Source organism: Durio zibethinus, chromosome 21 (genome assembly GCF_047325235.1).
Source record: "Durio zibethinus cultivar Kanyao isolate XHJ-2024 chromosome 21, ASM4732523v1, whole genome shotgun sequence".
NCBI lineage: Eukaryota > Viridiplantae > Streptophyta > Magnoliopsida > Malvales > Malvaceae > Durio > Durio zibethinus.
The window spans coordinates 9,769,674-9,783,571 of record NC_143182.1 but is presented as its reverse complement, the minus strand read 5'-3'; the positions used below and the strand labels follow the sequence as shown (position 1 = coordinate 9,783,571).

At 33.3% G+C, this 13,898-nt stretch overlaps 2 protein-coding genes across 6 annotated transcripts; one reads left to right on the top strand and one right to left on the bottom strand.

Annotated features, from left to right (window-relative positions):
* Positions 1-294: 294 nt before the first annotated feature.
* Positions 295-6,057, top strand: LOC111305520 (subtilisin-like protease SBT5.3). 3 transcript variants are annotated; one of them, XM_089750475.1, is made up of 12 exons: positions 309-585; positions 685-794; positions 893-990; positions 1,104-1,268; positions 2,375-2,483; positions 3,643-4,177; positions 4,306-4,400; positions 4,536-4,781; positions 4,888-5,002; positions 5,087-5,300; positions 5,409-5,574; positions 5,730-6,057. In XM_089750475.1, the coding sequence occupies exons 1-12, from the start codon at positions 502-504 to the stop codon at positions 5,779-5,781; spliced, it is 1,989 nt and encodes a 662-aa protein (XP_089606601.1). In that variant the 5' UTR covers positions 309-501; the 3' UTR covers positions 5,782-6,057. The 3 variants fall into 3 exon arrangements, with proteins under 3 accessions (XP_022758876.2, XP_089606601.1, XP_022758875.2); XM_022903141.2 differs by having other exon boundaries at positions 295-585; positions 5,409-6,057; XM_022903140.2 differs by having other exon boundaries at positions 335-585; positions 896-990; positions 5,409-6,057.
* An 85-nt stretch (positions 6,058-6,142) lies between these two features.
* LOC111306191 (cytochrome P450 724B1-like) lies at positions 6,143-10,179 on the bottom strand. Of its 3 annotated transcripts, XM_022904103.2 has the most exons (9): positions 9,836-10,179; positions 9,255-9,579; positions 8,975-9,127; positions 8,495-8,740; positions 8,310-8,399; positions 8,025-8,103; positions 7,726-7,832; positions 6,699-6,820; positions 6,143-6,564 (listed from the first exon to the last, which is right to left on the bottom strand). In XM_022904103.2, exons 1-9 carry the CDS (start codon positions 10,051-10,053, stop codon positions 6,462-6,464), a joined length of 1,443 nt encoding a protein of 480 aa, XP_022759838.2. In that variant the 5' UTR covers positions 10,054-10,179; the 3' UTR covers positions 6,143-6,461. The 3 variants fall into 3 exon arrangements, with proteins under 3 accessions (XP_022759838.2, XP_089606602.1, XP_089606603.1); XM_089750476.1 differs by lacking the exon at positions 8,310-8,399; XM_089750477.1 differs by lacking the exons at positions 6,143-6,564; positions 8,310-8,399 and having other exon boundaries at positions 7,633-7,832.
* Positions 10,180-13,898: the final 3,719 nt, after the last annotated feature.

Sequence of the window (13,898 nt, the reverse complement as noted above, 5' to 3'; positions counted from 1 at the left end):
GAGTGTTGAAGTGGCCCCAACGGACGGCCAACTGTCTCATACTGCCAATCTTCCCATCCATCCTTCCCATCAGGCCATCACCAATGCTCACACATAAAAAAAAAAAAAAAAAAAATCCTGTGGGCCAGTTCATTATTGGCCAATTATGTCATCTTCATCAAACATATCGGATGCAACTAAGGTTAAAACACTTGAGATTCCACCAATCTTCTCTATCTTCTTGAAGTTTATCAATTATATCCCCTTCAAGTTATAATATTTATTCATGAAAATTTCACTGTCAAGGTCCACATGGAAGCCCCCACATTTTTCTTAAGAAAGTAAGAATTAAGTTTACATTGTGCACAAGAAGTCATATCTGACATTTTTTTATCATTTCGAAGACAATGTTATATATATGACTCCCAAATTCCTGTTCAATTCTTACTATATAAAGAAACAGGGGTGAAACAGAGCTGAAACAGAACAAGCACACTGCTAAAAGAGGTAGCAGGCAAAGCAATGAGGCTTTCAAATGCTACCCTTTGTTTGGTTTCTTTCATTGTTTTCTTTCTTTTGCAGAGACCTGCATTTGCTGCCAAAAAGGTTAAGCATTTCAAACCCCTTTCTTCCATTAATATATTTCTTTATGGTAGTTCCTATAATTATTGAAAAACCATTAACTGTTCTTGTATGTTAATGCAGTCATTTGTGGTATACTTGGGAGAACACTCACATGGACTCGAATCTGCATCGGTTGATCTGGATACTGTGACGGAATCACACTACGAGTTTCTTGGATCATTCTTGGGAAGGTAGATGGATTTAGTAGATTGAGTTGACGCTTTCTCATCTGTTTTCTCGAATAACATATTTGAAGCCTTATTTGAATTCTTGAATTTGTCCCAAACAGTAGCGATGACGCGCGAGAAGCTATCTTTTACTGTTATACAAGACATATCAATGGTTTCGCTGCAAATTTAGAAGAGGAAGTAGCAGCTAAGATAGCAAGTGAGACCATATCCCTTTCTCCTCTGTTTTCTTTCCGTTCGTTTCTTTTTTTATCGTTTTCAATTTTCTCCAGAACTGCTGGTAACTGTGAAACTGTTGCAACTTTTTTCCAGGGCATCCGAAAGTAGTTTCAATTTTCGTGAACAAGGGAAGAAAACTACACACAACGCGTTCGTGGGAATTCCTTGGTTTGGAGCAGAACGGTGTGGTTTCGTCAAACTCAATCTGGAACAAGGCCAGATATGGAGAAGATACAATAATCGGAAACCTTGACACCGGTAAGTCACTTTCAGCTTCCCTCTTAATCTAAACATTTTTTTCTTTTCCTTCTCGCTCTGGACAAACAATGTTGTTTGTTTTTCAGTTAACTGCGTCCCCATATAACTCTACTTACCAATGAATGAAGATTGGATCTAGCACAGTAATAATTTTTAATGTGAATAGTTGACCATAAACATATAGTAGTTATGATAATGATGTAAATGACAAAACGGTTTAAACAAATCTTAGACACAGTTGGAATTTGATAGATTTTGAATTTTTTTCCCAACCCGCGCCCCTGCTGCATTCTTTGACATTCATGCATGACGACAGGCTCATTAAATTGATGGCCTTCAGCCTCAACCATGCATCCATATTAGAAATGTCTAATCTAGCTGTTGCATTGGCAAGAGTTCTTTGTCCTTATTTATTCATACGGCAGCTTTCGTATTCTTAATCAACTCATTCACAAGGTTATTAAAGACCGCATTAATTTTAAGTCCGAGCATTTGGTTCCTTTGATTAATGCATCATCCTTGCTTTCGAAATAGGATTCGAATTCATCTTTAATTAAAAAAAAAAAGTTACTCTTGTATTTTTTTTTTTATATATTTGAGGTTATCTATAAGAATTTGAATCGTAATTATTTTAATTAAAAATTTAATATTTTATCAATAGATGATGGTATACAAGCAGACTATCCTAGTAAGGATAGAGAAAAAAAGGGTTTCATTCGGGGAAGCTAACTACCGGCAAGTGTAATGGAGAAAAAGACTGTATTACTCATAAAGTTTGACTTTATTAATAAATTTTTATGATTGCAGTTTAATTTTGTTGGCGAATACGCTTCGTGTTGCCTGCAATTACCTTCATTTTGCAAGCTACTCTCATAAGTCATAAGGTGATAGTGATAGGAAGAGCCACGGGAAAGCTATGACATTTGAACTACAATAGAGGAAAATGACACAATTTATAGAGAAAATGTGATGTATAGAAAAACCCTTAAACAATATGGATAAGGATTAAAATTGCAACAAAGCAAGAAACCATATTTTTAATTGTATTTTACAATCAAGGGTTTTGACTTTCTTAACCCAACGCATGTTCAATGGGATGATGCTAGGTGTCTGGCCTGAATCAAAAAGCTTCAGCGATGATGGGTATGGACCGATTCCATCGAAGTGGAAGGGAATTTGTCAAAATGACCAAGATGCTGGATTTCACTGCAATAGGTCTGTCATTTCCCCTAACCCCACCTTTCAACCCACACCCATGGTTTACTTTTTGATGATGATGTTGATTTTGTTGTCTTACCTTGAACATTAATATCGACTATGCCAAGGTTACTGCCTCTTATTACTTTTGTGTAGTAAATGTCTTAAGAAAACGCTTGTCTAAACCCTTAATTTCTGCGTAATTTATCACAATCTAGGCCTTAATTGTCCAAATATCTTCATCGTTGTCAACCCATAAAGAATCTGTGCTGGGGTAATTTTTGGTACTGTATAATATTCAGTTCCAATTGGACGGTGGAGGAGGACCAGTATCAGAAAAAAAAAGCACATTCATTTGGAGTTTCGTGGTAGAGCTGGCGTTACCCACTTTATCTGAGAGTTAGTGAGTGAAAAGGATATAAACCACATTAGCTATTACCTGAATGATTTCAATATAATTCATCTCTTGGTGGCATCAGGAATAATGTTATGTACAAACTGATTATATTCTGAAAATTTTTGTTTATTGTTTATTACAACCTGTTTGAAAATTTTCAAACAATGAAGCAATTTGCATTACGCTTCCATCTTAGGCACCACTTACATAATATTTAATCTGATATTCTTATGGTTAATACTCGGTAAGACATTGTAGCCTAAAAGCAAGACAGCAAAGAATTGTTTATGTTACCATAAAAAGTTATCAGATATAATTTAATTTGATAGCCATGGAATTGCTTAAGATTCAAGGTTCATGTTCTTGGACAAATCCACAAAACTTTGAGATACACAAGAGCCAGCCAGCATATTAGGTCCCCTACAGTCTGCATTAATATGGTTCATTTTTCCAAGTCACTCTACCAGCAGAGCTTCTGGCTGCTTGTGTGGCATGTGCGTTTGTGCACAGGCACAGTTGCATATGCATAAAAAAAATTCAGACGAAAACACTTCTTTGGCATCTTTCTCTGATTCTGATATTCCCTTTCTGTCATTGTTCTGATTTGTTTTCCGCCTTTATCTTCTGGGTGGGAATGTTTTTTTTTATCCAGCCACTGTCTTATAATGGTGTCTTTTCGATCCTGGAACAGCTACTGTCCCTTTTCCTGGAGGTAGTTTAGGTTTGTAAAGTCTGTATCTAAACCATATTAGTACCTAAATTGCTGTGTTCACGTTAAAGGAAGCTAATTGGAGCAAGGTACTTCAACAAAGGGTATGCTGCTATTGTTGGCAAACTCAACTCTTCCTTTGATACACCACGTGACAAAGAAGGTCATGGAACGCATACCTTATCAACTGCTGGGGGTAACTTGGTAGCCAACGCAAGTGTTTTTGGCTTTGGCAAAGGAACAGCGAAAGGAGGATCACCGAGAGCCAGAGTAGCAGCATACAAGATTTGCTGGCCACCAGTTGGAGGAAATGAATGCTTTGATGCAGATATATTGGCAGCTTTTGATGTGGCCATTCAAGATGGAGTTGATGTGCTGTCTGTGTCAATTGGGGGAGATCCCACTCCCTTTTTCAATGACAGCGTTGCAATTGGCTCTTTTCATGCTATCAAGCATGGAATTGTTGTGGTCTGCTCAGCTGGCAATTCAGGACCTGCTGATGGTACCGTCTCCAACATTGCACCATGGCAGATCACGGTTGGAGCCAGTACCATGGATAGGGAATTCCCTAGTATTGTTGTCCTCGGCAACAATATGCACTACAAGGTTACTTTCCCCTCCCTTCAGCTCTAGTAACTGAAAATGAGGAGGAAGTTTGAAGAAAAAAGGAAAATGATGCCAATGCTAAGGTAACTTAAGAAAGGAACTTATCAATACTTATTTCCTTTCTGCAGGGACAAAGTTTATCGGTTAAAGTTTTGCCAAACAAGTTATTCCCACTTATAAGTGCAGCGGATACCAAGGCAGCTAATGCATCAATTCAAAATGCGTAAGGATCAAACACTTCTAAATAGTGGTACCTTGGTTTCAGTTACACCAACTGTTTTAACACTTCAGTCGGTAATATATGTATCTCCACCTCACATCTTCTGCAAATACATGCTAATTTGTAAAAATAATGCAGATCGTTATGTCAGGCTGGAGCCATTGATCCTAAAAAGGCAACAGGAAAGATCTTGGTATGTCTTCGAGGCCAGAATGCAAGAGTGGACAAGGGTCAGCAAGCAGCTCTGGCTGGAGCTGTTGGCATGGTTCTTGCTAATGACATTCTCACAGGGAATGAAATTCTTGCCGATGCTCATGTCCTTCCTGCTTCCCATATCAATTACACTGATGGTCTTGCTGTTTTCACTTATATTAATTTAACATTGTACGATTACTAACCAATAAATTTGTTATTTTTACCAAGGCATCCAGTGAGCTTATATGATAATAGTGTTACAAGTCCACTGACTATTTGTGGATATCTGGAACAGGAATCCCACTGCATATATTTCTCCTGCAACCACACAAATTGGCACAAAGCCAGCCCCTTTCATGGCAGCATTTTCATCAAAGGGACCCAACACCATCACACCTGATATCCTCAAGGTACTTACTACAAGTAGCTACATATTTTTCCAACACTTCTGCTAATTTAAATCAGGTACTTAGCATTTAGTTTCCCATTTTCAGCCTGATATCACTGCACCAGGTGTCAGTGTGATAGCTGCGTATACGGAAGCAGAAGGGCCAACAAATGAAGATTTTGACAAGCGCCGAGTTCAATTTAACTCTGTATCAGGCACTTCAATGTCATGTCCTCATGTTTCAGGCATTGTTGGCCTTCTTAAAACCCTTTATCCAAAGTGGAGTCCTGCAGCAATTAAATCAGCTATTATGACCACTGGTAAGAAACTTGTTCCTTAAGGAAGAAATAGTTGGCTTGAAGTTCTTTAACCTTCTTTCAGAGTAAGATTGCAGAATAATCCTCATCTTTTTGTCCCCTATGATGCAGCAACCACGTTTGATAACTTGAAGGAGCCAATTATAAATGCATCAAATATGAAAGCAGGGCCATTCAGCTATGGAGCAGGGCACATACAACCAAACCTTGCTATGGATCCTGGACTTGTTTATGACTTAGCAGCTACTGATTACCTAAACTTTCTATGCACTTTGGGGTACAATGAAACACTAATTTCAACTTTCTCACAGAACTCCTACAAATGCCCCAAGCCAATTAGTCTTGCCAACTTCAACTACCCTTCAATCACAATCCCTAACCTTGTTGGATCCATTACACTGACTAGGATTGTTAAAAATGTTGGTTCCCCAGGTACTTACAGAGCTCAAGTGCAGAGACCCATCGGAATTTCGGTTTGTGTTGAGCCCAAAAAATTGCAGTTCAAAAAGGTTGGTGAAGAGAAGACATTCAGTGTTACCCTGAAGGTCAAGAAAGCTCATGCAGTTAAGGAATATGTATATGGGCAGCTGATATGGTCAGACCATGTACACCATGTGAGGAGTCCTATAGTAGTAAAGGCAGTCTAAACACTGTCAAAGATTGCTTGGCTAGCTTTTAAGTTTGAATCTTTGGATTAACCCTTTGATTGCTACCTAGCTACTTTGGCACGGCCTTCAATGTATTCTATATTATTCTTCAAGGCCCTCCTGTTATATTTGACTAAATAATTATTGGGAAAAAAAAGAAATCCAACTAGATGGGCCTCTCTCTCTCTCTTATTCTTATATTGAACTCCATATCCAGGGGTTCCATGCTGCAATAGCAACAGTTCTCTAGTAAAAATATCAACAATAACAATAGCAACAAAACTAAATAAAGTTTATACATAATATGATCATTATTCATTATATACGAAAACCTGACAAAGAGAGGAAAACACTACATATATAACATATGTTACAACATGGAAAAGAGAGCCTTCAAAGGATTTCAAGAAAGGAGCTCTTTTGCCCACAAAAAAGTCGCTAAAAGGAGAGGAGAGGATTAAAAACATGAGCATTATGAATCTCAGCCTTCATCCTCAACCCAGAAGGAAGCCAAGCCCTACATGGTAGTTTCAGAACAAGGATCCACATTTAGAACTAATCCTCTTTGAAATTCTACAAATGGATATGCTATGGGTTTATCCTCTTCTTCTGTTTTCCACCTACAAATTTTGGACCAAACACTTTCATGTTAAGTACAAAAATATACCATGCACCTAAAGTTAATTGGGAGTTTACCTTCTTTTATTTGAAAGTTGAAACAGTTAGCTTTTTTACTGGATATGAAAGAAATTACCTGAAGTTTTGAACAAGGTGGTGGAGGAAGAAAGAAACCTCAACCTTTGCTAGGTCAGATCCAGGGCAGCATCTTGACCCACCTCCAAAGGGTGTAAACTTCTTGCATTTGGGATCCTGGCTCTGTGTCACACATTGATAAACATGTCACATTTTTTTCATTTTATCAGTTTTTTTAAACAACAAACAGATTACAAATCATATGATACCGCCAACAGTTATATAATCTTTTGATAGAGTGTTAGTCCCTAAATCACAGTAATCAAAGATCAAATCCTGAAAACTTAAAAACAAAAAATCATATGATCTGTTCATTTCAAGTCAAACCACGAGAAATTCAATAAGGAATCAGTTCTAGATATTTATCAAACATTGATTTCGAAAAGCTCTCTAAATCAACAAGTTTGAGCATTTTTTAATATGCCAATGTATATTCAATCATTGTTGGTCAATCTGGAGAAGCTGAACTTTAATCCACTGTAAGTTATGTTAGGTCTAGTGTACCCTTTTCTTTCATGGCCAGAACGTACAATGAAAAGACCATTTCATAACCTAACAAATGCTGCATATCTCCCAACTTGAGATGAAAAGCCATCATCCTTGTCCAAAAATATATAAGGTCCCTCACCTCCAATTTCAACAAAATAATGCTATTCGAAAGTACAAAAAGATTAAAATTTCCAAGAGGGATAATTGCAGAATCAGAACTTCATTTTCAGAATTAAAGAAATAGAAGAAAGAAGAATTTTTTTACCATTATAAATATTATTTTTCTATATGGGAATGATTATAAATGATCACTTTTGCATTTGCGCTAAAGATTTTAGAGTCCAATTGTTTAATTTGCTTTTTCCAAATGAACATGAAAGTTCAAATTATATAACTTAAAATAGAGGCTAGGATAATTTTTGAGTGAAAGTTGGGGAAATGGACACCTTCAGCCATATAACTTAGATCAGGCCATGGATGCTCCATTTTATTAGGACACGAGTCCTAGAAGATTTTTGAGGTTGATGATGAATGATTACCTCCCATCTCCATGGATGGAACTGGGAAGCTTTCGCATGGTGAGATGGGTCTAAATGAACTGCAGTGAAAACAGGCAGGACCTTCCAGCCAGATGGAATTAGATAACCTGATCAAAGCAAAAATTAATACAAACAAAAATTGGGTCTTATGTCTCATACAGATAATAAACTAATGTACAAAAGCTCATTCACTGCATGATTATATTGGAACATAATCAATCATTTGTGTGTGTGTGTATGTATATTTATACACTTATTTCAGAACTAATAACATTATTATATATATTTTAAATAAAAACCTTTAAATTTGATATCTTTGAGAGCCTTTCGGTGAACGAATTTGACAATGTTACCGTATCTCAGAGCTTCATTGATGACCTACAAACAGGAAAAAGAAAAAAAAAAGAATATGCATAGAGAAAAAAAAAGTTATGAAATCACATCATTATTGCAAACATGCTAGAAAAAGGGTGTCAGAAGAAATTTTTTTTTTTTTTTGTTTTGATGGGGTATTAGATGAAAAGTTGTGTTATAAATTAAAGTAATGAAAAGAAAATATTATATAAGAAAGAAATTTCTATTACATTTTGAGTGAAACCCATTTTCTTATAATCTTCCCAATCCAAATGATCCTCATGTTTCTGCTTCATGCTTCTTATTTTCTGATGTTCTTGCTATATATAGTTCAGAAGAAAAGAGTTAATAATTTTTATAAGAGTTCATGAAATTAATGCGGGGCATGGTATTGGAAAATTAAAGGGTGCGTTACCTTCAACTGTTGTAATGCAGTTGGAGAAATGCTTAGGAAATGAACCACCATGGACATTAAAAGGGAAGTAGTTTCATAGCCACCCAAAAGAGAATCCAAAACAAAACTCACTTTTTCATCTTCAGATAAGGTATCAACTGATAGAAGGATTTCAAGGAAATCACTTCTTTTCTTAGAGTTCCCATCAGGATTTCTTCTTCTTTCCTCTATAATTGCTTTGACAGTAGAAGATATTCTGCTTCTAGCCTGTAAAGATAGTCAAAGTTAAAGGTTATCACATGCTTTCTTTTTGCAGCAAAAGAAAAGGAGATAGAGCTATAACTCTCTAAAATGATTAAATCACAATAAATATTATATATTTTTCATTAATTATTTAGTAAACAAAGCTATCAAAAACATTTCTTTTTTCTTTTGAGCATATATACATATATATATATATATATATAGTTAAAGAGAGAACATAATCAAGCTTTTGAGTACCTGAACAGCTCTTGCATATGGGGTTCCAGGAATATAGAGTGGGAGAGAGATAAGTCCTCTCATAAAAGTGAGAAAATCTTCTAGAATTTTTGAAGTATCTGGCTCCTCTGGTGTCAACCCTAGCACTTGCTTTACTATTACATTGAATGTGAACTGTGGAACGAAAAGTCGACAAAGGAAAGGAATAGAAACAAACTTTACATTAGAATATATGAATGGATTCTTTAATATTACTTTTTTGCAAGAATGTTTTTCCTTTTATTAAAATCAATGGTATTACCTTTCTAGCCTCTTCACAGAAGATAACTTTTGGTTTATTTTTCCACGAGTCAAGTATGTGAATGGCTATCCTTTCAATGTCATTGAGAAACTCAGGCTTTGATTTGGTAATGGTGACCAGAGACAGGGCCACATTTCTGAGCCTCTTGTGAGTTTCACCTACTGCCACCAGCATGGAAACCTTGCCAAGAATGCCATGGATAGGCTTTGGATAACTGCACTGAAACAGCTTGCCTTCATTTTGTTGTATGAAATAGTTCAGCTCTGGGTCACAGGACACAACGGTGGGGGAGAAGAACAAATGGGATTTGAACACTTTCCCATATCTGAAAATTTCATAACAAAATTCTCTTTTTCATTAGTTGACCACATATAATCATTCTTACTAATTCTTCTTCTTCTCTCTCTTTCTGTTTTTTTCTTTTAATGATACTCATCCCCAAGTAACTGACAAATAACAAATAAATAAAAGAAAATGCATATGCTTACAGGAAACTGAATGATCATCACAGCTGGAAGAGTGAAACCAACGTCAGGAAATATATACAAAAGCATGTATATTATATTTATGTATATACTTACCTAGAACAATGGTCTTGAAGAAATGCCCCCACAGAATTGGAAGAGTGAGGCTTTAAGAAACTAAATGTTTCGCCAAGTAAAGGCCATCCAAAAGTCCCCTTTGGGACAAGGCCACCCTTGAGGAGCAAAGGCAAGAAATGGTTCAAGACAAGACTTAACGAAAAACCTAAAACCCCTCCAATTACCAAAACAACGAGCCAACAAGAACCTACAGCCATAGACAAAAAGAGGCAATGTTCTCAAAATTTTACTCTCTTAAGCTCAAGGTCATCAACAATATTTTCAGACAGTTGTGGAACCAAATGTTCAGCCTACTATCCTTATATATACAGCTAGAGAGAGGAGAGTAATGCCCCTTGGCCTTGTTGTTGTAGTCAATATTTTATTTAAAATTAAGACTGGGGGAAAAAGCAAAGGGCCTTTCCACAGATTGTTACTGTGGGTGAATTTACCTTTTTCAGACGTAAGGCATAGGAAATCGAATCCTTCTATCTAGTCGAGGATCTAGACTCTGTAGCACTATTCCTAGGGGTACAGAAAAGATAGAGATGAATAGTGAATAAATGAATTATATTTTTCTTTTTAATTATTTGGAAAAAAGTTTGGTTTAGAAAATATTCTTTACCCAAAAAGAAATCTGTTGTCTGTGATAAAGATATGCAAATGAAAAGAATAGAGGGAGCTTCTTTGAATTTGGTTATTGGATTGCCATGGAGTTTACAATTTCCAAGAAACAATTCAATTTCATATCTCGAGTCTAAATATATTTTAGATGTAATATATCACTTTTTTGATGTATATAAAATACCTCATTAAATTAAAAATAGCTTTTTCTTTATTTCATGAATCTGTGCATACTTGTCTCAATTTTTGAATAGAAAACCTCCCTAGATTGAAAATCTTTAAATCATCGAATTGTTAGGGTGTTTTATTCACAATGCTTTGTCCTAACTTATCACTTCTATATATTATTCCATCAGTCTCATTTTTTTTGTTCATTTTTTTATATTCCAAAATTACATTTTTTTAACAAATAAAATTTTTATTTTTTATATTTTAAAATTATATGTTAACATCTTTTTTATTTTTTGGTATCAAAAATCATGAAATTTAAATATATAAAAATTTTAACTTTTAATATTAAATATATTAAAGTTAAATTTTATTCTTAAACTCCATGAAAGCCAATCATAATACTCAAACAATTTAAGACAAAAAGAGTATTACATTTTAATTATAATTAAGATTAAATAGTATTTAAGATTAAGATCGCTTTTTTTTTTTGTTGAAAAAAGTTTACATGAGGGGAGATACTTTATTTTAGGGTCAAGGTATATACCATAGACGATGAGTTACTTGAATTTATAGATTCTTCATCAAAAGGTATTATTGATGATAAAAATCGAATATAAATCATACAAGTGAAATATTTTATCTTTATCAACTAAACTAATTTTATTTGACAAAATTAGAATTGCATTTAAAATTATTGAATTCGAATTTCGGGTGAAAGAAGAATGATTACTTTATATGAAAGGAAAAGACGGCCTCATGAAGTCAAAATCATATATATATATATATATATATATATTTATATATATATATATATATATATGTAAGTGGAAATCAGATCTAATACGTCTTTGAGTCAATCTCAATGGTAATTGTCGCATTGACTTGAGTTTCAATATATAAAAAAATACAACATTGTTCGATTTAAAACCAAAATTCACGTAATGAGGTGAATCAAGACAAGTTTCTAATGATTCTTTGAATCCGGAACGAAAAAATATATCCATTGTATCGGCTAGACTTAATTCCATAACACTGGTCACAGGTAATTAGTCTTTTGAGTTACACAAAGGTTTAAAGCTTATGATAATCATACATTTTTAGTTTACAAGAAACATTTCTGATAGAGTTCTTCAATTCAAGATTTCAATTAGAAAACTTTGACTAAAAATATAAGATTGAAAGCCAAAATTAATGCATTATTAAAACTCAACGGTTATGAAACGATCAGTAATATGTAAGATAAAAAAAAAAAAGGTTAATTGAAAGTAATATCTATAAAGAAAATTTAATCAATACAGTTAATGAATTGAGAAATTAATTTCATGCAACACCGTACTACACTATATATGTTTATGACCAAATAATATATATTATCATCAAAAATATATTGGTGGAGTCGTCAATTAAATCATGTTGTAATTAATGTTACACACAAGAGCTACGCTCAACTCTGTTGGTTGAGTGTACCACTAATTGTTTCTCATGTTCATGTATCAAGAAAAATATATTTTTTTGGGCCAAAAATGTATAAAGAAAATAATTAACAACAAAAGAAGCAATTCCTTACACGAATGGATATTGTTTTTGGTTCAAGCAATATGCAAAAGATTAAAATGCTTTTGATATTACATGTACCAAAAAAAGTTAAACTTTCAAAATGTTCCATAATGTTTTTATATGATTTCAAAACTTTATTTTTTTTTTTCTAAGGAAAAAATGATTTTCAAATTCTTTCTAAATCGCAATCAATCATATGTATGTTTGATTGATTCATGCCAACAATAAAATGACAAATTAATTGTTAAAATCTTGAGTTCCTTCGTTATCATAATTAAATTTCAGCATGAGATGTGCTAGTATATGTTTTTATAAATTGACAAGAAAAGGACAGATTCATTGTATAGACTAAGGGATAAATGAAACAGAGACATCAACAATTTAATCCATGTCTAAAGGAGGGTACGTATTTTCTTCATCTCATTAATATTATATCCAACACTTTTCCAATCTGCAATGCAATCACTAGCTCATGATAGCGTCTTCAAAATCATTCCCTCCACAAAGAACACAAAGAACATACATATATACATGATATCTTTACTTTGCAATTTATATTCTTCGCCTCAATTTTTTTTTTTTTACAATTAAGATTGAAGTGTTATTTAATTTTCTTTAATAATTAAAAATTTTTTAATGCACCATATGGATGTAAAAAAATTCTCTATTAAGATCGAGAGTATTAGGCCAAAATAAAACTTGAAATACCCTTAATTGTATTAAAAAGAGTGTATTTTTTTTTCTACATAAAGAAGATGCAATCTAACAATAAGTAAAGAAATTAAAGTGTTGAGATTTAAATTTCAAATCATTGGATAATCATCTCTTAATAGTGATTGTATGAATTAAATAAATTAAATTTTAAATTAAAAAAATACATATATTTAACAAGGAGTAAAAGTTGAGATTATAAGGTAATTATTAATTTCATTATTACACCTTTTTTAATCAATTGGATCAAAACTTTGTTTTTAATTAAGGATACAACTAGTATTTTCCGTATAATTTTTTAAAAATATCCCCTTTCTTCTCTCGGCAAATCATTTCAATTGGGACAATAGTAAAAAAGTGGATTCAAGTATATTTTGGAAGGATTATGGACATATAATTGTAATGTCAACCTTTCCTCTTAAAAAAACAATCCCCAGTTAGGACATGGTTTAAATATTACAATTGGTTGAATATAATCTTTAATTTAACTGATAAATGCATGTTTTTCATTTTTTTTTTATTTGCAATATGTAACTCTCATTTCTATCTCATAAATTTCACATTTTTTTAATCAAAACATAAAATTTATATCTTTGATTTTAGGTTTGGCATCCTAAATCTCTAAATAAAAATTTTATTTATTAAATATATATAAAATATGAATATAAGTATAAATATAAGATGAATACTATATTATCTATTTTTATATTTTTATATTTGATAAAAAATTTAATTTAATTTTTATTTTTATTTTTTTCTCAAAATTTAATATTAATTTTCATAAAATAAAAATTAAATTTTCTATCAAATTGAGGTAAAGTTAACATCCCTATCTTCGATTCCATAACCTTTGCTTTTCAAGCACAAACCCCACGTCTTTGACTCCCAAATTTACCCTTGTTTTTTTTTTTATCGCACGCACGGTTAATGCCTTAATGGCTTCGGTGTGCCCACCGGCAATAATTCTTCTTCTTCTCTCTCTGGGCACCAATCGGTTGCA

What these genes read in the sequence shown, in the direction of transcription:
- LOC111305520 (XM_022903141.2), top strand. Translation starts at nt 502, where the DNA reads ATGAGGCTTTCAAATGCTACCCTTTGTTTGGTTTCTTTCATTGTTTTC. An exon ending in CTTGGATCATTCTTGGGAAG is followed by an intron (nt 795 to 892) that starts GTAGATGGATTT and finishes TGTCCCAAACAG; the next exon opens with TAGCGATGACGCGCGAGAAG. An exon ending in AATCGGAAACCTTGACACCG is followed by an intron (nt 1,269 to 2,374) that starts GTAAGTCACTTT and finishes GGATGATGCTAG; the next exon opens with GTGTCTGGCCTGAATCAAAA.
- LOC111306191 (XM_022904103.2), bottom strand. Translation starts at nt 10,053, where the DNA reads ATGGCTGTAGGTTCTTGTTGGCTCGTTGTTTTGGTAATTGGAGGGGTT. An exon ending in AAATGGGTTTCACTCAAAAT is followed by an intron (nt 8,104 to 8,309) that starts GTAATAGAAATT and finishes TCCTGTTTGTAG; the next exon opens with GTCATCAATGAAGCTCTGAG. An exon ending in CAAAGATATCAAATTTAAAG is followed by an intron (nt 7,833 to 8,024) that starts GTTTTTATTTAA and finishes TGCTTTGATCAG; the next exon opens with GTTATCTAATTCCATCTGGC.